The following is a 22,757-nucleotide window of genomic DNA, read 5'->3' as shown; positions in this document are numbered from 1 at the left end:
CGCCGTACTATCGATGTGGCCTGAGGAAGGAGCGGCTCCACGTCAGCCATCGCCGGAGCGGGAGCGCCGCGGGCACAGCTCCGCACCGGGCCCGACTGGACCGCACCGGGCCACCGCTCCACCGGGTACGGAGCCTTGCGTCAGGGGAGCAGTGGTTTTGCTGGGTGCTGCTCAGGGCCGTCAGGGCCGTGGCGGTGCCGCCGCTGTTCCGGCGTAGCCGGGAGGCCTGAGGCCTCCTGGCCCCGCCGGCGTCTTCCCTTCCTGCTGATTCCCTCAAGCAAGCCCCCGGCGCTATTAACGGAGGACCGTGGGCCTGTGGATTTGGTGCCGTTGTAGCACGACTCCCACAAAGGTGCCGGGGTGTTGCGGTGATGTGGGCTTTGAATATCTTCAGAGGAGCGGCAGGCAAACAAGGGCATGAAATATTTTAACTCTTAGCTAAAAGTGCTCGGTGTTTTGAGCAAAACGTAGTCACCTGGAGAATTAAGGGAGAAATGTCCCTAAACTGGCTGCAAATTTACTCGGGTTTTTTTAGTAGACATTTTCACATTCTGTATTGTAGGTCCGCATCGATAAAGTGATGCTTTGTCAGGGTTTGGGTTCCTAAGGTGCCCCAGTTCACAACGCTTTCCAAGAATGTAGAGCAGGTGTGGCCTTTTTTCCCCTCCTCCGTGTTGTATGAACTGTGTAGCTTTCAATTTCCTTATACACGTATTCAGAAATTCTGTTGCTGGAGAAGTCTGTGTTTGTGGGGATTGTGTGTTAGATTAAATTGTGGTTTCAAGGCATCGTCCCTTGGAGAAAGACTTGGTGGTGGTTATTCTGCTGGGATTGTTTAGAGATTTTCTGCGTTTGAGGTCTTTGAATGAGTAAAGATACCACATCTACTTTTTACAAAGGTCTACTTCATGGTCTGTATGAGTTATTGGAGATGAAGGTGCTAGCTGCAGGGCTTTGAAGCTAGAGTTCTGGGTAACAGTATGGAAAAGTATGTAAAAAGCTGCTGCTGAGGCAAGAAAACAGTAATATTTTGAAAATTAGCAGGGGCTGTTTGTGTAGATATTTATAAAGAAAGAGCTTGAAGGATCTAATCCTTAAAAATTGAGAATTTGTAATAAAAGCATCCTTTAAAGAACACTATTATTTTTTTGGGGGGTAGTAGTTGTGGTACCTATAGTTGTCTTATTTTCTTGCTTAGAAAGAGGCTGCAGCCTGGGTAAGCACAACTTACTTGCTTCCTGTTCAGCCTGAGGTTCTCTAGGTGCCCAACTAATGAGAAGAAGGACTTTGGACACAGTATCGGCTTGTGCAGTGTCTTAAGTGTTCGTTCAAATACCACAACTCTGTCCTGCCTCTGCCTCTCTTTCCTCAGGGGGGCGGTGCTCTTAACCAGGCTGGGCATGGGTGTTTGTTGGTCTGCTGGATTTTGTTTGTTGTGCTTAGTGCTTACACACTTTGCATCCGAGAAGTTGTCTGCACAGGTGAAAGAGGTGATGGGAGCTTGCGTCCCCACACAATAAACAGGCACGTTATTGAAAGCTTTATGTCATGGAAGTATGGCCTTGATTGTTGAGCTTAGCAGAAAGTGATCTGCAGTGAAAGCGTAGCCTTGAGTTGGAGAGTTTGATGTTGTCATCTTCATATAAATCCCACCTTTAACGGGGATCATTTTGTTCAGTTCTGTTGCCTCTATTATTAGTTAGTAATAGTAATTACTTAGCAATAGTAATTATGTAAAACAAATTTGCCTCATGTATTACAACTTAAAGACATCTTCCTTGATCTAATGATTTGTTAAAGACTTCTAGAAAATTAATTCCCTGTAGTAGGAAGTAACATTTTTTCCTTTGCTGTGTTTGTCATTAGGGCAACATAGTATTAAAAGAGCAGGCTCAAACTTGAGTGGTTTTCATTACTTTAAGAAATGGAGTAAGAAATTGATTTGACCCTGGGTGTCTGTTACACAAGATTAAAAAGTCAAACATCAGGAAGAGGATTGAGCTTAATTGCCTGTTTTCTTATCTGAACTGTCAGACACGCAGCAGCTTTGATAGGTCTGTGAGCTCATACTTTTCATTATGAAAATCCTTACCTTCCTCAGTAGTGTCTAGCAGAGCAGGTAACCAGTACAGGTTAGCTGGTCTGTGGATCCTGGGCAGATAAAGGACAGTCCAACTGCCCTCTCCATGTTGTCTTTTCTGCCATCCTTGGTTTCTGCTCTGTTTAATCTCATGCTGCTCTTCAAAGCCTCCTTCATAGGCTGATTCAACTTCTTATAAACAAGTCAAAAGATACCGCTTTTCTTTCCCCACCTTGTGACATTTTTCAGCTGATTTTGCAGCTTGGATCAGTTCACCTGGAATGGCACAGGATTATGGGAAGGATATTTGGTATGCAGTGTCAGGATCAGAGGATGAGTAAATGAGGGAAAGGCTGCGACATGTGTCGGTTCAGCTTCTCTCGGGTGCCTGTACACTTCTGTTATCTCTAGCTATGCATGCTAAGTAATGGAAAGTTTTCTTTCATTTACTTTCTATGTTTTTTAAATCTTTGATAAATTTCATGCTCTTAATTTTTTTTGTTGTTGCTAATAGGAATATTTTAGAATAATAGAAAAACAAGAAGGCTTTTGAATGCGTCTTCTCAAGAAACCCAGCAATCTCTCTGAGTCATGAACTCAGTTACGAAGGCATTTTTGTGTTGCTATTAAAATCTGTTCACTTTGGGCTGGCTTTGTTTGCTTGTTTTTTAGGTTGTCTGATACTCCTGTCAAAATACTTCTTCCTCTGAGAAAACTTGTGTAACCAAGAGCCATGACTGCTGCAGAGAACGTGTGTTACACGTTAATCAATGTTCCGATGGATTCAGAACCACCTTCTGAAATCAGCTTAAAAAATGACCTAGGCAAGTAATGGGCAATGATTTGAAGGATGCAAACAAGTCAGTTTGCTCTTTATTTTATTCTGTTGATTTTTGAAGTGTGTGCATTCCTGTTTTGGTATTTATCTTAGGTGTTTTAGTTTTGATTTTTGGATTTACCCAAACACCTCCCCCCCGCCCTACTTAGTCTGTGCAAAAATATGAAATCTTTTCTTGTCTTTCTGTTTGAAGAATACCTGCCTGGCCTAAGGCAGATTCAAGTAATGTCCTGATAAGCAAGTGTCTTATCACTTATTCTATGCACTCTTCTGTCTCACTCACCAAGAGGGTGGTGTCCGTATTTAGTATATGTATGACATCAGAGTTCATTGCAGTATCCTGGCATAAAAGGCTGTTTGAGTTTGAGCATTGAAACAGCTGTGAAATTTGTTGAACTTGTTTAATTCCAATATTTTAATCCTAGAATTAAGACTGAACTCTATGCTTATTCTCTAAATTTCTCTTGCTTCCTCTTTATCCTTTTAGTAGAAGTAAGGGTGTGAATTATATTGGTATGCTATACTGCACTCCTTCAGAGGAGCTTTGTGGCTGGTGACACTGAAGATGAGTATTCCTGTTAAACTAGTGGTGATGTCTTTAGCCTTTCTGATTTCATCTCATCCTCCTCTAGAAAAAGGAGATGTCAAGTTGAAGACAGAGGCCTTGAAGAAAGTAATCATTATGATTCTGAATGGTGAAAAACTGCCTGGGCTTCTGATGACCATTATACGTTTTGTCCTGCCTCTCCAAGATCATACCATCAAAAAGCTGCTGCTTGTTTTTTGGGAGATAGTGCCCAAGACCACCCCAGATGGCAGACTCTTGCAAGAAATGATCCTTGTGTGTGATGCATACAGAAAGGTAGCCCATTATTTATTTCAGTGCTTTTGTTCTTATACGGGATTTCCACAAAAAGTGGATAATTTGGTGTTTTTTTTAGTGAATATTGAAATGGTTTCTGGTCAGCATTTCCTACCTGTTAGGTCTTGGTGCCTCAGAGCTGGATAACTGTGCATAACCAGCAGATCTACTATCAAGGAATTTTTGCTTCCTTTTGCTATTAAGACTTAAACAAAAAGAAAAAATGCTTCTTATTTCCAAGTCAATCAACCTCAAAGATGAGGGTTAACCTAATTAAAGTCTTCACAGTGTCTTGGGACAAGCCATGGGTCATGAAAGTACACTGTTTTTTTAATAGCTTCATTGTGGAATATTTGAGACGCTTCTTCCCAAAGATAATAATCCCTTCAGCCTCTTTGGAAATGGGTCAGAAGCAGATGAACTGATACGCACCAGAGGTTTGTATCCAGAGTATGGGACTGCTTGCAGAGTAGGCTTTCCCAGCCTTAGTAATTGGAGAAGACACATACAACACAGAAGATGATCCCATAGGCTTTTTAAGTTTTACTAAACAGAATGTGTCATTTTTAAATATTGCAAGCCAGCAGTGTTTTAAGAAGGTATTTCATGAGAAGACAGTGAGGTGGGGTCATGGATGTTGGGAGCTTATACTGTGGAAAGCTGAGTGTGGGGAAAAAGCTGGCCTAAAAATTAGGCTGAAGAGTCTGGCATTTCAAATATGTTTCTTGTTGATTTTAGGATCTTCAGCACCCGAATGAATTTATTCGAGGCTCTACTCTCCGTTTTCTTTGTAAGCTGAAGGAAGCAGAATTGTTGGAGCCTTTGATGCCAGCCATTCGTGCATGTCTGGAGCACCGTCACAGCTACGTGCGCAGAAATGCAGTTCTGGCCATTTACACCATTTATAGGTAAATGCCAGACACTATTTAAAGTTGTGGATGTAGAAACCCAAGGGTAGCTTTAGTAATGTAGGTAGTTTTTGAGATCTCATAAACATTTCTCAGTCATTGGTGTGGTATTCGGTTTGGGATTTTTGTTTGCTTTTTCGTTTTTATCTAAATGGACTTCTTTGGAAAAGCAAAGGTACTGCTGCTGCTTTCTTTAGTCTGACTGATATCCTTATACTGCAGATTGATTTGTGTGGGCAAATGCTTTTCTTAATCACCTGAATATTATGCTTGTATAAATTTCTTTGAAGCAAGACATTCTTCATGTACTGCGGTTACTCACAAAACATTATTGCAGATAATACCTGAACAGTGTGGCTGAATGTTTCGACTAAGCAAAAACTGTTGATGGGTAATGTCTTAGCTGTCAGGATAAGGTTTTTAAAGAACCTCAAGCCTGTTCAGTTTCAAGTAGCTACATAAAACCTATGTATCACTGGTTTATGCTTTTGGAAATTTGGTAAACACTTGCCTTTAGGGTATGCACCTAAACCTTAGCTCCTGCTCCTTCTCAGTACTTCTAATTATGGTTGGGTTGTCTTTTTTGAAGAAATTTTGAACATCTCATACCTGATGCTCCTGAACTGATCCATGATTTCTTGGTGAATGAGAAAGATGCAAGCTGCAAAAGAAATGCATTTATGATGCTAATTCATGCCGATCAGGTAAGGATATGTCTTGAAACTTATTTGGTGTAACTACTTGAAAGTGTGCTAGGTAACTAGCCAGTAGTTTGTTGGTGGTATAGACTACTTATATTCATGAAAAAATCCCAACCCTGACAAGAAATTGTGAAATATTTGGTAAATGAAAAAGTTTAAGTAAGGCTTTAGTGTTGTCTTCATTTTGAAGGAAAAACACTGTTTGGTGAAGACATATGATGGTGCTGAAAATTTTAATTAGTGTTGCCAAGTGTGCTTACTGAGACTGAGAAGCTCTCCATTACCTGCTGGCTTTTAGCATTTGTAGTGCTAACTTCTATGTAGCATTTTTGATTGTTTGCTCTGCAGACAATTCCATTTTGTGCCTGATTACCATGAGTTTTGTCTCTTTCTGCCATCTATAGAGGGAATTGGTTCATTTGCTCTTCAGGTTTCTATTACTTCTGTCAATTGTTTTTAAATTCAAAGCTGAAGGTTTGTGTATATGCTGGTCTATATTTTGATTTTAAAATACATCTGAGTGAGCAAACTCAGGCTAATTGAGAATCATTTATCTTCTATTTGTATAGGATCGAGCTTTGGATTATTTGAGTACCTGTATTGACCAGGTCCAGACATTTGGTGACATACTACAGTTGGTTATTGTTGAATTAATTTATAAGGTAAAAAGGGAAATGTTTTGGCACATTTAAAATAAATGCACATACTAGATTGTATTAGATTGCTTTTTTTGAAAGCAATAGAACATTGCTGGGAAAGGCTTTTAGTCCCTGTCAGGAAAATGTCATTGTTTAGTAGATTCGTCTCTTGAAACAAACTGCTCAAGTGTGCACAGGCTGGAGCAGTATGCTTCATCTCATTTGCTATGCATTATTAGACTGTTCTTCATAGACATGAGCAGGGCATCTGTTAAAAAATCTAGTAGAGGCTGTGCCCTTGCTTTTAATCTGAGATTTTAAGACCTTGTATCATTGCACAGTATTATCAAGAATAGCTTTTTAATAGTTTTCATAATTAGATTTTTACAAATGTGAATGACACTTCCTATCCCCAGAAGAGGATGTCCTCTTTTGCTTAATTTTCTCTTTGTTGTAAGATAAAGGAGCAGTTAAGCTATGTGATTTGCTGTTTTCATTTTTCCTTTGTGCCAACTTTACATTCTTCTTCCTTATCTAGGTCTGTCATGCAAATCCATCGGAGAGAGCTCGCTTTATTCGCTGCATCTACAACTTGCTGCAGTCATCCAGTCCTGCAGTGAAGTATGAAGCTGCAGGCACTCTAGTTACACTCTCCAGTGCACCAACAGCAATCAAGGTATAAAAGTGATGTTTTCAGATGTTTCAGTAGCTTTTAATGTACTGTATGCTGTACACTGATGCTTTGAAAGAGCAAAAACTTTAGTGATAGGGGTGTTAAACAGCACATTTGAAACACTGCCTTAAGCTATCTCTTAAAAATAGTCACAAAATAAGACAGTTCCTTGAGTAATTGCTATAATAGTTATGAACAGTGTGCATTTTCCTGAATTTCTCTGAGAAATTAGCCCCTTTCTTCATTACCTAAAAAATGGGTTTGATCCTTTTAATTTTAGGCAGCTGCCCAATGCTACATAGATTTGATTATTAAGGAAAGTGATAATAATGTGAAGCTGATTGTTTTGGATCGGTTAATTGAATTAAAGGAGCATCCCTCCCATGAACGAGTGTTACAGGTATGTGAGCTGTCTCTTCCTGCAACTTCATGGAAGGATTTTCTTTCCTAAATTAAACTTTTCTGTGTTGTGATGCATGCAGAAATTTAATTCTGTAGTTTCCATCTTCTTCCATTTTTTTTTTTTGGTATAAACATAACAGTCCATCTAATAAGGGTTTTTTTGTTGCTTTTATTGACTGCATAAGAATTAACAATGGCAAGGCTTAATGATGTAGCTTGCATGGTAGGCTCTTATGTAAATGTGGGAGCTATTAAATGAGCACTGTGAAGTTCCTAATGCCAAGGTTATCTTGTCTGGTTGTCAGTAGATTTACATATTGCATGTCCAGAAAGTCTTTGAGAATCATCGAGGACTGAAAATTAGAATTGTGTGAAAAGGAAGTAATTTAAAGCAATAAAGTAGTTAACCATTTTATTACTGTTTCAGGATCTAGTGATGGACATCCTGAGAGTGTTGAACACCCCAGACCTGGAAGTGCGCAAAAAAACCCTTCAGCTGTCTCTGGACCTTGTCTCATCAAGAAACGTGGAGGAGGTAAAACAAATATTACTTTTGTTTCATTACACTATTTTTTTGTTGGGAAAATATGTGACCTGACTCAGTTTTATTTGAACTTACCTGCAGCTTGTGGTTGTTCTGAAGAAGGAAGTGATTAAAACTAATAATGTGACAGAGCATGAAGATACAGACAAGTATCGACAGCTGCTTGTTCGTACCTTGCATTCCTGTAGCGTTCGGTTTCCGGACATGGCTGCAAACGTTATCCCAGTGGTATGCAAATACTTCATTAATTGTTATTAAATGTGCTCTAGTTATACCCAAAACCTGGGGAATAACTGAAGCTGAGGTATTTCTAATAGTGCCCTTACACAAAGCAATACTGTTTTTAATCCCTAGAGAAATCCAGGACTTTTGATGCTGTCTTTTGAGACTTCATTTTTAAATAGTTTTGAAGAACGTGAGCTGGAGAGTGCTGTTGTTTAAAACTGCAATAACTTGTATCATTACCAAAACAGTTTGAGGAGTGTGATAATTGGTAATTGTTCAGAATGGGTGTTTGGCTTCAGCTTTGTTTAATGGGAGATGGAGATGTATCAAGGGCTGGCTAAACAACAAGGCCCAGAGGGTCATGGTCAACGGTGCAGTCCAGTTTGAGACCTGTAGTTAGTGGTGTCCCCCAGGGATCAGTGCTAGGTCTAGTCTTGTTCAACGACCTAGATGAAGAGATGGAGTGTACTCTCTGCTCTGCCCTAGTTAGATCACATATGGAATATGGTGTACAGTTCTGGGCTCCCCAGTTCAGGAGGGACAGGAAACTACAGGAGGGAGTTCAACAGAGGGCTGCCAAGATGCTGAGGGGACTAGAGCATCTCTCTTATGGAGAAAGACCTGGGACTGTTTAGTCTGGAGAAGAGAAGGCTGAGAGGGGACCTTATCAACATCTACAAATATCTGAAGGGTGGCTGTCAGGAGGATGGAGCCAATATCTTTTTAGTGATACTCGGTGATAGGACAAGGGACAATGGACATAAACTCAATCACAGGAAATTCCATCTCAGCATGAGAAAGCATTTTCTGGGCAGCCTGTTCAGTATGCCATCACTATCACAGCATTCTGTGATTCTGTGATCTATATGCAGTTTTATTTTTCTGAACATAGAAGGAAAATGCTACTGTTCAAACTGTTCAGCCATGCTTCTCCTTGTGCTCATGTTCACTCTTTCATGCCAGCTGATGGAGTTCCTTAGTGATAACAACGAAGCGGCAGCTGCTGATGTCCTGGAGTTTGTGAGGGAAGCGATCCAGCGATTTGATAACCTCAGACCTCTTATTGTTGAGAAGATGCTTGAAGTTTTTCACGCTATTAAATCTGTCAAGTGAGTCCAAAATATGATACCACATATTGGAGCAGCCTGTGCTTCACTGGTTTTGATTGTATAATTCCATTAAATATGTACCAAAGCCCTTGCAACCCATACATGAACAGGAATAACTGAAACTGAGATGTTTTGGGGGTAGATGATTTCTAGGTACAGCTTCCTAGTCTACTTCTACAAAAGTTATACTGGGTTCTTGCTGCACTGAATAAAGAAAATAAATTCAAGTTTAATTTTTATGGTGTAGCTGATATTTGCACTTGCTAGAAGACAGCATTGTTGACAAAGACCAACTGTAAAGCATTCATGTTCTTGTCTTTCATCTTTTCCTATGTGAAGGAAAGATGTCAAGATTAATACAGATGGGAATAGCAGAGAATATATCTTATTTGCTGTACTTGTTCCTTGGTATGCTAAGGCTGAAAGGATACAAACTTTTTTACTGTCAGTTGTGTCCTTTTGCATTCTCAAGACTGGCTTTTGCCACCTAACCATAAATTGTTCCCCTTGATGCTAATCTGAGTATATCATGAAAGCATGACTGAAGTTACTTTTGTTGTCTTAGGATTTACCGAGGTGCTTTATGGATCCTTGGAGAATATTGCAGCACAAAGGAAGATATACAAAGTGTAATGACAGAAGTTCGCAGATCACTGGGAGAGGTGTGTTTACTTTTTGAGGCTAGCTCCTTGTTTGCTTACTACTATGCAGTATGTTTTCTAAGAAAAAGGTATTTTTTCTATTTAAAAAGTAAGATGCAACAAAGTTTTGAGCAGTTGTGACATGTAATGGCACATACACAAGAAATCTCAAGTAAAATCTAGTTAGAGTTTGGCATTTGCTAATGATTTTTATTTTAAGCAGCATACATGAAACTAGCATATATGGAGTGATGCCCTATTAAAAGGGGAGATGAGAAATTCCTTATTTTAGAATATTATGGCAGCTTTAAGATACATTTTAATTATATCCACTAACAAAAGAAGAGTGCTTTAAGTCTGGGTTCTGGAGAGATCCAAGACCTCCTGTGCAATGTGAGCTTTATTGCATGAGTTAGAGGTTTCTGTATATATTTCAACATCTGCCAATCTCCTCAAATTTTCTTATAACTGTTGCACTGTAACTGTACTTAGAAAAACCTAGGAGATACATTTTTGGGAGTTTGTTGTTTGTTTCCTAAAACCTTCTCCGGAACACAAATACCATGTTTTATATAAATCACAACAGTTGTCTCCTGTTCATTTCTAGGTCCCAATAGTAGAATCGGAAATCAAGAAAGAAGCTGGTGAGCTGAAACCTGAAGAAGAGGTGTCCGTTTGTCCAACCCAAAATTTGTTGACAGACATGGGTATTTATGTCACACAAAGCCCTCTCAGTAGTTCCCAACCTTCCAAAAAGGAAGATGACAGGTATTTAAGAGTTCATACCAGGCCAGCAGTGAGCTGGGTCATTTATTTATTTATTTTTAATAGTATTCTTTCTCATGCAGAGTTTAGTGGTTGAGGTATTACCCTGTTTAAAGGTATTAGCCCCATAGATGATACCAGATAGGAAATGGCCTAATTGCTTAGGATTTGTCATCAGAGGTTGCTGCATATCAAAAAAGGACACTATTCATTATGGTGTCTTAAAGTCTAGCTGATTCTTTAGAAGTCATTCAGAAAATTCCCTGACAGTTTAAATTTGATAGAGAGATGTTGCCATCAGACTACAACCTTTTTTGTTTGTTTTTTTCTTCCTTAATATCACCTTGCACTATTTAATACTTAGTGTAGTTTATTGGTAGCCAGAACAATTGCTGTATTTCCTTAACTACTGTAGATGAGCTTCTTCATCTTGACTAGTCATTATCATCTCAGAGCTACAATGAAATTAGCATTACACTCTTCCCTCCCTACTCTATGTGGAAATGGCTGTGCGACTTCTGAATATCTTCTGTGTCTGGAAATCAAGGGAAAGAAACCTGCTTCTGAGACCTTTCAAGCTTGTTTTGGTTGTAGAGTGTGGGTATTAAGGCATGAAGATAAGTGGGCAAAGGAGTGTCATCCAGAACTCTATTTCTGAATATCCTTTCTCTTTGCAGACCTCCCTTACGGGGATTCCTGCTCGATGGCGACTTCTTCGTTGCAGCTTCCCTTGCTACAACTCTGACTAAGATCGCTTTGCGATATGTGTCACTTGTTCAGGAAAAGAAAAAACAAAATGTGAGTCAGCTATTATGTTTTCACTGTAGTTGCAAAGAAGAGCTGGTTAAATGGGCAGAAAATGTGTTCAATTCCAAGTGAAGTCCTAGCTATGTGGTTGGATAATAGTGATAATTTGAGTTACAAAGAGAGCTGACTGCTTTCCAGCCTCTCTATCTAGACAGTCTAAATCATGCTGCTCGATTCCTATACAGTAAGTACTAAAAAAACCCCTCCAAATAATAAAATCTCTTACTGCACGCCTTTTTGTAAATAAGTCTGAAATGTTTCTGTCAAGCTGTGAGAAATGCAATAACCTCCTTCCATTCTCTTTCCTTTGTCCTCTTTCTTAGTCCTTTATTGCTGAGGCTATGCTGCTGATGGCCACTATTCTCCATTTGGGAAAGTCTTCTCTCCCTAAGAAGCCAATTACAGATGATGATGTGGATCGTATTTCCTTGTGCCTGAAAGTTTTGTCAGAATGTTCTCCTCTTATGAACGATATTTTCAACAAAGAATGCAGGCAGTCCCTCTCTCATATGCTGTCAGCCAAGCTAGAAGAGGAGAAACTTTCCCAGAAGGTGAGGTGTTATAAGTGTATAACCATAAACAGACTTTTTAATGGATGTTCACATCCAAGCTGGTCCCAGGAATGTCACCATTTGATTGTGTGTAGGTCAGCCTTGACTGTCTTTCCATCATGAGGAATGCAATTCATTGTGAGTTCTTGAATATTTCTCTTTCTGCAGAAAGAATCTGAGAAGAGGAATGTGACAGTTCAGCCGGACGATCCCATTTCCTTCATGCAGCTTACTGCTAAAAATGAAATGAACTCAAAAGAAGACCAGTTTCAGCTTAGCCTTCTCGCAGCAATGGGCAACACGCAGAGGAAAGAGGCTGCTGATCCTCTTGCATCCAAACTTAATAAGGTAATGTGAATGTCACTTTGTGCTGCTTCTGTACGGGATCAGCTTCAAGAGTCGCAGAGCAGAAGTGATGAACCAGGTGGTGCTGGCTGATAAGAAAGATCTAGATATTTTCTGGTTAGAATCAGGTGAAGAAGAAAAAGCCTTTGTGCTTAAAGTGGGAGAGAATAATAACAAGGATAATTGGAGAATGCTGAGCTAGTGGGATGTGGAAAAGCGATTTAGATTATTTACTTGTCTGAAGAGCCCAATAAGGCTCACAGGGAAGAGAGTAGGGCTGTCAGAAATGATTAAGACTCCCTTTCCTTGGCTGGCCACCCATGCTACTGCCAAGTGCAGTACATCCTTGTTTCACTCTTTAACCTTTTTTTTTTTTTCCTCCTCTCCCTACTGGTTACCAGGACCTGCAGGGAAGGTCCAAAGAGGATGGGGAGGGTGAGGGTGGGCAGGGAAGGGGCTAAACCCCCAGACTTTTATTCCTTGAAAGTCTGAGTTAATTACTTTTACTGTTTAAAGGTACCTTTCCTTTCATGTTGAGTCAGTATTTCTTTGTCCTGCTGATGTTTTTAAGAACAGATGGCATTATAGCCCATATTTTAGGAACATAGGTGAATTCAGTTCTGGGGACATTTCACTTGGAAAGGTTTTATAATTGTAGTGTGTACACTAAAGGAGAGTTCAATGTGTTTGTGTGCTTAATATGTATGTTTAGCTATACATTGATGAACTATTTATTTTGGAAGACTTATACATAGGCATAAGGTTTCCTAAGCATGACAATTTCTTTAAATGCTATTTTCTAGACACAACTTGTGTTTATCATGTAGTATGTTCTCCTATTTTATTTTTCTGTTTTCCCCTTTTTTTCCCTACTAATAAGTTAATTCTGTGAAATGTAAAGCTTTTTGTCTACCTGCTTAATTTGAAGGCTCATATTAAAGAGTAATGGATTTAATTGCACTTTATTCTTGGTTTTGTTGGGGTTTTTTGACATGATTCCATATTTTAAAGTGGTTTATGAGGATAAAAATACCTTAAACTCTTTTCTTTTACAGGTTACTCAGCTGACAGGTTTCTCAGACCCTGTCTATGCAGAAGCATATGTCCATGTCAATCAGTATGACATTGTGCTGGATGTGCTGGTGGTCAACCAGACCAGCGATACTCTGCAGAACTGCACGCTAGAACTAGCCACACTAGGTAAGGATCACTGCTGGAAACAAAGCAACTGCTAATCAGCACTGAGGTACTGGGCCTGGGCTCCCAGGTGTAAGGAGTTTCAGCAACACTTCTAAATGCTTATAGATTCATGCCACCTGGTTACCATTTTGAAAAGCCATCTCCCCTAGGTGGTGGTTTAGGTTGGACATAGGAACAATTTCTTCCCTGAAACAGATGTCAAGCTGTGGAACAGGCTGCCCAGGGCAATGGTGGAGTCACCATCCCTGGAGGCATTTAAAAGTTACGGAGATGTGGTGCTGAGGAGCATTGTTTAGTGATGACCTGGCAGTGCTGGGTCAGTGGTTGGACTTGGCGATCTTAAACATCTCTTGCAGCTTCAACTGTTCTGTGGCTGGAGGGGCATAACCTTCCTCCTAATCTTTTGTGAATAATTTGACCAGATTAATTAAGATATGTATAAAACCAAATACATTAATATATTGTTGATGTCTTCAAATACATTCCAAAATCTGACTTGATGCATCACTCCTTGGTGTAGAACTGATGCAGTTCATCCTGTGTTCACAAACTGCACAGCCTGATAGAACTAAAGGAGTCTTTTACAATTGCTTACTAAAAAACTAGGAAAAATACCTTTTTTACTGTTTCTTGGGAGCAATTATATTCAAAATCAAGGTAATACTTTGTCCTGTTCATAAATAGCTTTGTGCATGTAATACCAGACGTTGAACTTTGGCTTTGAGACACCTGACTGTAGGATTAGGTGTTATGATGTTGTCAGTGATAAAGCACACGGTAGAATTGCCCATTACCTGATTGGTAAACATTTAAATGGACTTCAGATCGAGTTAAATATTTCAGGTCAGTATTTGCATTTGTTTTCAGTGGGATTTCTGTAAATAAACTAATATTTTAACTGAAATATGAAGTGTAACATAAATTACTTTGTCTTGCAGGTAGCAAACAGTGGGGGGGTGGAAAAACCTACCAAAACCAGCTAAAAACAAAATTACAAATCAGCTAAGACCATTCTGGTGGTATTTAGTGCAGCTCTGTAGACATCAGAATTGAATGATTAAAAAAAAATACAAACAATGTTGTTCCAAGTGCTAAACTTGCCGTGTACTGTTAGTCTTCACTGTTCTCTCTCTCTCTCCCAATTACTTTACACAGGTGACTTGAAACTTGTGGAAAAACCATCTCCTCTGACACTTGCTCCACATGATTTTGCAAACATTAAAGCTAATGTCAAAGTCGCTTCAACGGAGAATGGAATCATTTTTGGTAATATTGGTAAGTAAACAGTTCAGTGTGCAACATTAACAGTGCTGTGCTGCACTCTGGTCACAACAACCCCATGCAGTGTTACAGGTTGGGGTCGGAGTGGCTGGAGAGCAGCCAGACAGAAAGGGACCTGGGGATACTGATTGACAGCTGGCTGAACATGAGCCAGCAGTGTGCCCAGGTGGCCAAGAAGGCCAATGGCATCCTGGCCTGTATCAGAAATAGTGTGGCCAGCAGGAGCAGGGAAGTCATGCTACCCCTGTACTCGGCACTGGTTAGGCCTTAAGTACTGTGTCCAGTTCTGGGCCCCTCAATTTAAGGAGGACATTGAGACTTTTGAACGTGTCCAGAGAAGGGCAATGAGGCTGGTGAGAGGCCTTCAGCGCAAGCCCTACAAGGAGAGGCTGAGGGAGCTGGGATTGTTTAGTCTGGAGAAGAGGAGGCTCAGGAGAGACCTTACTGCTCTCTACAACTGCCTGAAGGGAGGTTGTATCCAGGTGGGGGTTGTCTCTTCTCCCAGGCAACCAGCACCAGAACAAGAGGTCACAGTCTCAAGCTGCACCAGGGGAGGTTTAGGTTCGAGGTGAGGAGAAAGTTCTTCACAGAGAGAGTTATTAGCCATTGGAATGGGCTGCCCAGGGAGGTGGTGGAGTCACCATCCCTGGAGATGTTCAAAAAGGGATTGGACATGGCACTTGAAGCCATGGTTTAGTAGTCATGAGGTCTGTGGTGACAGGTTGGACTTGATGATCTTTGAGGTCTTTTCCAACTTTACTGATTCTGTGATTTCTGAACTGCTTAATGAGCTCAAAATCAACTAAACCACTTTGTACTGGGAACAATGTATGAATATTTTGTGATGTCTTTAAAAAAATAAATGTATCACTTAGTCATAGTAGAACATGCTGCCTTTAGAATGATTGTCAGCATGATGCTTCAAGCCAAGTCTGAGTTTGAAATGAGCTAGGCTGCCTTGCCTGAAAGGCCAATGCACTTAACGCAGAGTTCTGTAGCACTGGAAGAGGGCAGAGGTCAGCAATGAGATTGAAGGGTTGATTGTTGATAACTGGCAGATGGTAACTAAGCATGCTCTTGTTCAGTGCAAATTCACTTTCTCAGACATGAAGGTGGTTTGTGTTTTATATTGCAGTGTATGATGTCTCTGGAGCAGCCAGCGACAGAAACTGTGTGGTCCTCAGTGACATTCACATTGACATCATGGATTACATCCAGCCTGCTTCCTGCACGGATGCGGAGTTCAGACAGATGTGGGCAGAATTTGAGTGGGAGAACAAAGTTAGTTTATGGTTTTTGTTATTTGGTTGGGGTTTTCTGTTGATACAGTAATTTTTCTTCTTCCACATCAGCATTATCTCTTGTGATACAAAACTCATTCAACCTCCACATTGGACGTTGGCATTAAGTAGTTCATTCTCTTGTTGCTCTCTTGTCTGTTTCACAGGCTTAGTGATGCATGTTGGTTTTTTCCTTACAAAAGAGGCAGCAAGCCTTACCTCCTGCATGGGAGGTGGCCAAATTGATTGATGATTGTTCTATATTTTGACTCAAAGGTTAGCAACAAGTATAAGTTTATGGTGAGACTGCAGAGTTTTGCATATTGTTAGCCTCTCCAGCTCTGAATTATCTTGTCCTCTTCTTTTTTGAATCACAGAATGGTTTGGGTTCTAAGGGACTTTTTTAAAGGTGATTTAGTCCATCTCCCCTGCCATGGGCAGGGACATCTTTCACTGTATTACTTTGCAGTACAGCTGTAGCATATGGTTATGGATGCTACTTAAGACCAAGAAAATTATTTTAGGAGATGCTCAGCCTGTTGGTTACAGATTTGTCAACAAGAGGTTTAAGGCAGACCATCTCATGCAATAGAACAGCATAATTTAAGAATGGAGTAGAAACATTAAAACAGAGTGGGAGATAGTTTACACAAAGTGTAGCCGTGTTTGCTACATGTATTCACTTCAGATTTAAGTGTCTGAGAAGGACCTTGTGAACAATATGCCTTAATACCTAATGTGTGAAGCCTTAGCAATCTGTGAACCATGCCTAAAAGGTGTTATAAAAGTAGTTCAAACAAGATGGCCCTGAGAGCTTTGTTTCTAGAAGGGAAAGGCAAAAGTAATTTTTATCACTGGTTAAAATTGAGCTGTTTTTATTCTGACAGTGTGTAAACTGTGTTTGGACAAGAAGTCCACTATTTGCTGTAGAGTCAACATATTTAGCAGAGCACCATATTCACCTAATTGGTTTTAGAAACCATGGTAATAACAAAATTCTCACTCAAAACAAGTGGATGGCAGAAGCTGGAGACTTTGTATGATACCACCACATAATGAGAGGTGCAGCTAGCTGACTGCATATGGTGCTCCTCAAAGAGAAATGTAGCAGTAGTCTCCTTTCTAGAGTCATGAAGACCAGATGGTTTCAGAAATACCTGAGGTGCTAATTAAAGTAATTCCCTTTTATTTTTTCCCCTTCTTGAAGGTTACAGTGAATACAAACATCATTGATCTAAATGAATACTTACAGCACATACTGAAGTCAACCAATATGAAATGCCTGACTCCAGAGAAGGTGAGCTATTTGCCTCGAGATCTTTAGGACCCCTTTTTAGTTTGTGTGCTGCTTTGTTCAATTTGTTTAACATTTGTTAGGAATTTTATTAGAGGTGTTTGCTTACAATATGAAATGGTACATGCACTCAGAGTTTTTAAATGAGTGGGCTGAAGTGAGTAAAAGCAAGCTAATGTTACCAAAATTCTCTGTTGCTTAATCACTTTAGCTCTTTCTTGCTGAGGCAGGAAATCAGAATGTATATTTGAATTCATAGTGGATTTGAGGGAACCATCTATTTTTATGATGTGGGTTTTTTTCAGCAGCTCCAAATTCCTTTCTTCTCTGTCACATTTTACCTTTTCTTTTGTTAATGGAGCCTGTTTGTGGTAAAGTAGAATAAATCTGTACTATAGCTATGTGGTATTAAGATATATTAGCTTATAGCTATTACCTGTATGGTAGCCAAAATAAGTATAGTAGCCATTGCTGCTATTTAACTTCTTGACTATTTTGTGGTTCAGTAAATCAGACCATAAAATACCATCCTGTTTTGTCTTGAGTACTCTAGGTTGCACACATTGCAATATTAACTACAGAAAAAGACCACCACTGTTTCCCACTGTATGCTTCTCACAGTTTACAATATGTATATTAAGAAAGAGGCTTAAATGATTCTCACATTTTACAACATGCGCGTTAAGAAAGAAGTTTCAGTGTTAAATACTGACACCTACCCAGCCAACTGAGGATGGCCTTTCTAAGGAGTTCAAATGTGCTTTCTGTAGGCACTTTCTGGTTATTGTGGCTTTATGGCAGCCAATCTTTATGCACGTTCCATATTTGGAGAAGATGCCCTCGCAAACGTCAGCATTGAGAAGCCAATTCATCTGGGACCAGAGGCGCCAGTCACCGGCCACATACGGATCCGCGCAAAGAGTCAGGTAATGTGGCTGAGCTTTTAGAGCACTGGCACCCTTCTCAGGTGGAAGAAAATGTCCTCTAAAAACTTGCAAATTTGTGTGTGTGAGTGAAGTTTCTAGTACTGGGTAAATGGGAACACTTTTAGGGGAGGTTAGCCTTAGGTTTAAAGTTCTTCTACAGATTTTTGTGAGGAAAGAATATCACAGAATGTTAGGGGTTGGAAGGGACCTCAAAAGATCATCTAGTCCAAGCCCCCTATCAGAGCAGGATCAGCTAGAGAAGGTCACACAGGAACTCATTCAGGCAGGTTTGGGATGTCTCCAGAGAAGGAGACTCCACAGCTTCTCTGGGCAGCTTGTTCCAGTGCTCACAGTGACATTTTTTTTCCCTATGTTCTCGTGGAACATCCTGTGATCCAGATGCACCCATTGCCCCTTGTCCTATCACCTGACATCACTAAGAATAGCCTGGCTCTGTCCTCCTCACACTCACACTTCATGTATTTATAAACATGAATAGAATTAACCAGGTTGGAAGAGACCTTTGAGATCATCGAGCCCAACCTATCATCCAACACTATCCATTCAACTAAACCATGGCACCAGGTGCCCCATCCAGTCTCTTCTTAAGCACCTCCAGTGATGGTGACTCCACCACCTCCCTGGGCAGCCCATTCCAATGGCCAGTCACTCTTTCTGTGAAGAACTTCTTCCTAACATCCAGCCTAAACCTCCCCTGGTGCAGCTTGAGACTGTGTTCTCTTGTTCTGGTGCTGGTTGTCTTTTTAATTAGTGTAACCATACGTTAAACCTATGTTAGATCTTCTTTCCCAGTGTATTATCATAAAATAGGCCTTTAGAAGAATATGTCCTTCTTTATATATAGATGTTATATTTTATTTGCTTTTAAATAAAGAGCAGATACTCTCCACAGTTTCCTATTAAATTATATGTTTCATTTCCACACAAGAATGACATCTTTGTGATGAATGTCTTCTTTCTTTCCCTTGCAGGGGATGGCCCTGAGTCTTGGAGATAAGATCAATCTCTCTCAGAAGAAAACAAATGTATAAATTTTACCTAATGTCTTTTCAAGTCTTTTACAATTTAACCTTTAGGTATGTGGCTTTTGGGATCCAGAACATCTTATATTCTCCAGTGTTCTGTAATTGTAGAAGCCAAGCTTTTGAGCTGAAAGCATTCCAGCAGATAATTTATAGGTTCTCCATGATTGATACTGAGTAAAACTTTAAATCTCCAGGTTTTTTACTCTGTCCTGGAAGTCATGTTTTCTTTGTCTCTAATACACACTGATGCTCACAGTACAATAAACAAATTATGCCAGTACTGTTTTGTCTGTAAATTATAATCTCTATTGTTTGATCAGTGTTAAGTCTGGGTAGGGGTGTTATGGTGCTGTAAGAAAACAGGTGTGTAATAGCTGAAGTGTTTGCAATAATGGCTAGGCTTGAATTCTGTGAATGTCTGATCATGGATTAAAATACTCTGGCATGCCTGGGAGAATGTATAATCCACCACTAAATCAAAGGCTGTGTATCCTAAATGGTGAGTTTAGCAACACAATCACTTGGCACAGACAAGCTTGTAATATCAGAAAAGAAATGGTCAAAATTCAGCTCCTACCAGTAAGTAGTAGAACCTTTAACTTTGCTTCTGAAATGCTTTCCTGACAGTGTTTCTATGAGTAATGTAACATTGCTGGTGGTGTTCTTGTTGTAAATACAAAAAAGCAGCCAAGTGCCACATTAGGCCTATAGCCTATAGCAGCATAAGCAGTATTTTCAGTGACTGCAGCCACTAGCCTTGTGTGTAGGCTCAGGAGGGAAGGATTCAGGCTGACCATGATCTTGCAGTAAATTGAACCAAGCTGAAGAACTGGATAAAAGAAAGAATTGTGAGTGAAGGTCAGGTCAGAATGTGGAAATGAGTTAACACCATTTGGCTATTAAATGTTCTGCATATTAGTAGTAGATTAAAACATACAACCATTAGGTTGGAAATACTTCTAGCTGACTCAGAGTATTAATTGTGAAGTTGTTAAAATGTTACAAGCAATTAATTCTACAGAAAAATCTCCAGAGCCAACAGGTACTCTTCCATCTGGCCAGAAGTCGTGCTGCTAAAGTTGAACAGCTGTGTCCTGCTCCAGTAGGACAGAAGATAACTGATCTAGTATCTTAAGTAGCTGATTCCCAAAATGTTTAAGGCCTTGATGTTAGCAACTATTTTCACTCTGAACAGGCACAGGAGGGAGCACACATGTAAATCCTGAAATGAGTGAGTCTAGATTTTGTCTGGCTAAAGGATACCCCTAGAAGTACAATGCAAAAATTGAGCTAAGAAGTGACATTCTTATAAATATTTCATTACCTGTTCCTCCCAGTACTGCTCTTTTGCCAGCTGGCTTTGGTCTGTTCTTGCAAGCTTTAGGTTCACCTTTCATTATGTCCTGTCCTTAAGCTCCGGTGCGAGATGAAAATAGGTTGCCCATAGCAAAAACTGGAGGAAATTGGTCAACAGCTAAAATTTTGCATTGATGCAGCTACAACTCCGAGTTTTTACTACATAAAAATTGTAGAAGCAATACAATTGTGCTGGCAGTAGTGGTTTTTTTAATCCACTAGCCTTTTATAACACGCTGTGTCTAACATTCACTGAAGTGAATGTTCTTCTCCCAAGTAACTCCCACATACTAATGGGGTGCAAAAAATTTCCTAGAGACTGGAGAACTGTTCTGCATATAAAAAGAATATCTTCCATGGACTATCATTCTTTTGGGTCCACTTACAGCTTTTTCATTGCAGCAAAACTTAGTAAAAGCCAGTGTATGGCTGGAGCTACGCTGTATGGCTCAAAACTGTGTACAAGGAGTTTACTAACCTACTTTCTGTATTGCGTAGACTATCTTGGGTAAGGTAGTATTATTCCACAACTGATTTCAGATTTGGATAAGAACAGGAATAAATTCCCAGTAGATAAAAATGGAGCAAGAAAACTTGCTGCTTTTCCATTAAAAGTTTTAGAAAGTCATTGCATGATGCAGAGCTGGCATAGCAGGAAGCCAGTTTCTCCGATGGCCCCACTCTTCCCATAGAGCTGCTGTGAGTCAGGGTCAGATTTCTTTATTCAGGACCCAGTGGGGGTTTAAATGTGTCCAATGTAGATGATAACACAAGAAGCAGGAATGTTTACCTGATGGCAGGTGATTCTCTGCTGTGTAGGAGAGGAAGAGATCATGCCAAGAAAACATGGAGGTGGGTAACGTAAAACAAAAATTAATCAGGCTGCAGAAGAGGAAGATAGTTTGTACTGACCTTTAAACACACTTGTAAGTGGTTTCTATAGAGGCACCTTTATGCAACTTGCAGAAATGTGAAGCCTCATGTGAGGGGTGTTTGCTCTATGTCATGTGCTTTTTGGCACAGAGCTGCAGCTGGGACGTTGAGGAATGACCCAGGCAATTAATCCACATCTGGGGTAATCTACAGAGTAATGCCAGTCAGGTAGCTGCCCCCCCTGTCATAACTGAAGGCACTTTATGAATAAAGCACATAATGTTTCCCTGTGTGGCCTACACCAGAGGGTGCTGTCTCCCAACTGAAGAAATTTTGATGGAGGTTTGGGGCTTTTTAAACAGAAAGGAGGAAGGCAAAGGCTGTGCTGCAGCTTTCTTCATAAAAGTGGTACAAGGTAATGTTTGGCCTGCTCTTGGGGTCACTTTCAGTTGTGTTTTGTATATTTTCAGGTTGCCTAGTTATGTATAACCAGTGCACAGTGATGCTGGTTACTGATGGAGGACATCTGTTTGAACGCTGCCTTTTCTCAGGAGGTTTTTACTTTCCTAGAGCAGGATGAGAGATTTGGCAGCGTACAGCTGGCCTGGGGAGGATCCCCTGTTTGAAAGACATGATAATGAGTTCATTAAGAGGGATATAGGTGAAATACAGGAAACTCTAACTCTGACTTTGCCTGTACATTTGTAATACTAGTTTTGTTGTTTGAGCAAAGCCAGAAATAACCATCTTACTTCACTAGGTTTTTCTCCTGGGGCTTTTCTGGTGCATTCTGCAGCTTGTAATTGTAACCTCTTCCAAACTCTGTATCAATTTTTGATTGCATCAGTGCAGTATATTTCATCATCATTGCCAAGAACAGAATGAAGTTGCTAGCAAAAATCTGATTTCCTTTGAAAGATTTGTGTAATTCTTATAGCTATAGATTGTAGACATTTTTAGTGTTCTATGAATTCAGATGTCAAAACCAGTTCTTAAGGTATGAAGTCTGCCATTTCTGTGGCTGCTAAGTCCCTGTTCACCTGTTTCTTTCACTGGAGTTTGATTTAGGGGAAGCAGAACAAACTCAGTCTATTATCCTGGCCCCAACACAAGAGCAGAGTTAGTGGTCTCACTCTTCCTGCATGTTATTCAGGTTGGATATTTCATGTTTTCCCTGTAATACCTGCTCAGAGGTCTAGTTTTTTACAAGTTGTCATACTAGCATCTCTTCATCAAGAATGCATTTGTTTGGGGTTTTTGTGGGTTTTTTTGTTGTGTTTTGTTACACAGACACCCCCCCCCCCCCAAGGTCATACAATAAATTTTATCTAGAGTTCTATCATGCTTCTAATTTTAATTTCTTCCAAAGTTTGGAAATGCTGTCTTAACTGCTGTACTTAGAAAGGTTAGGG

General features: G+C 40.1%; 1 protein-coding gene across 1 annotated transcript; it reads left to right on the top strand.

Annotated features, from left to right (window-relative positions):
• Positions 1 to 4: 4 nt before the first annotated feature.
• Positions 5 to 19,822, top strand: COPB1 (COPI coat complex subunit beta 1). Its single transcript, XM_009905123.2, has 22 exons — positions 5 to 125; positions 2,753 to 2,904; positions 3,551 to 3,780; positions 4,519 to 4,688; positions 5,278 to 5,392; positions 5,959 to 6,051; positions 6,566 to 6,703; positions 6,981 to 7,100; positions 7,530 to 7,637; positions 7,728 to 7,874; positions 8,835 to 8,980; positions 9,546 to 9,642; positions 10,229 to 10,389; positions 11,064 to 11,184; positions 11,517 to 11,744; positions 11,913 to 12,092; positions 13,145 to 13,289; positions 14,445 to 14,564; positions 15,706 to 15,851; positions 17,058 to 17,147; positions 17,915 to 18,070; positions 19,063 to 19,822. The coding sequence occupies exons 2-22, from the start codon at positions 2,814 to 2,816 to the stop codon at positions 19,120 to 19,122; spliced, it is 2,862 nt and encodes a 953-aa protein (XP_009903425.1). The 5' UTR covers positions 5 to 125; positions 2,753 to 2,813; the 3' UTR covers positions 19,123 to 19,822.
• Positions 19,823 to 22,757: the final 2,935 nt, after the last annotated feature.

This window comes from Dryobates pubescens, chromosome 22 (genome assembly GCF_014839835.1).
Source record: "Dryobates pubescens isolate bDryPub1 chromosome 22, bDryPub1.pri, whole genome shotgun sequence".
Classification (NCBI taxonomy): Eukaryota; Metazoa; Chordata; class Aves; order Piciformes; family Picidae; genus Dryobates; species Dryobates pubescens.
Note: the sequence above shows the minus strand (reverse complement) of the source record. Positions and strands in the feature narration are given on the sequence as shown.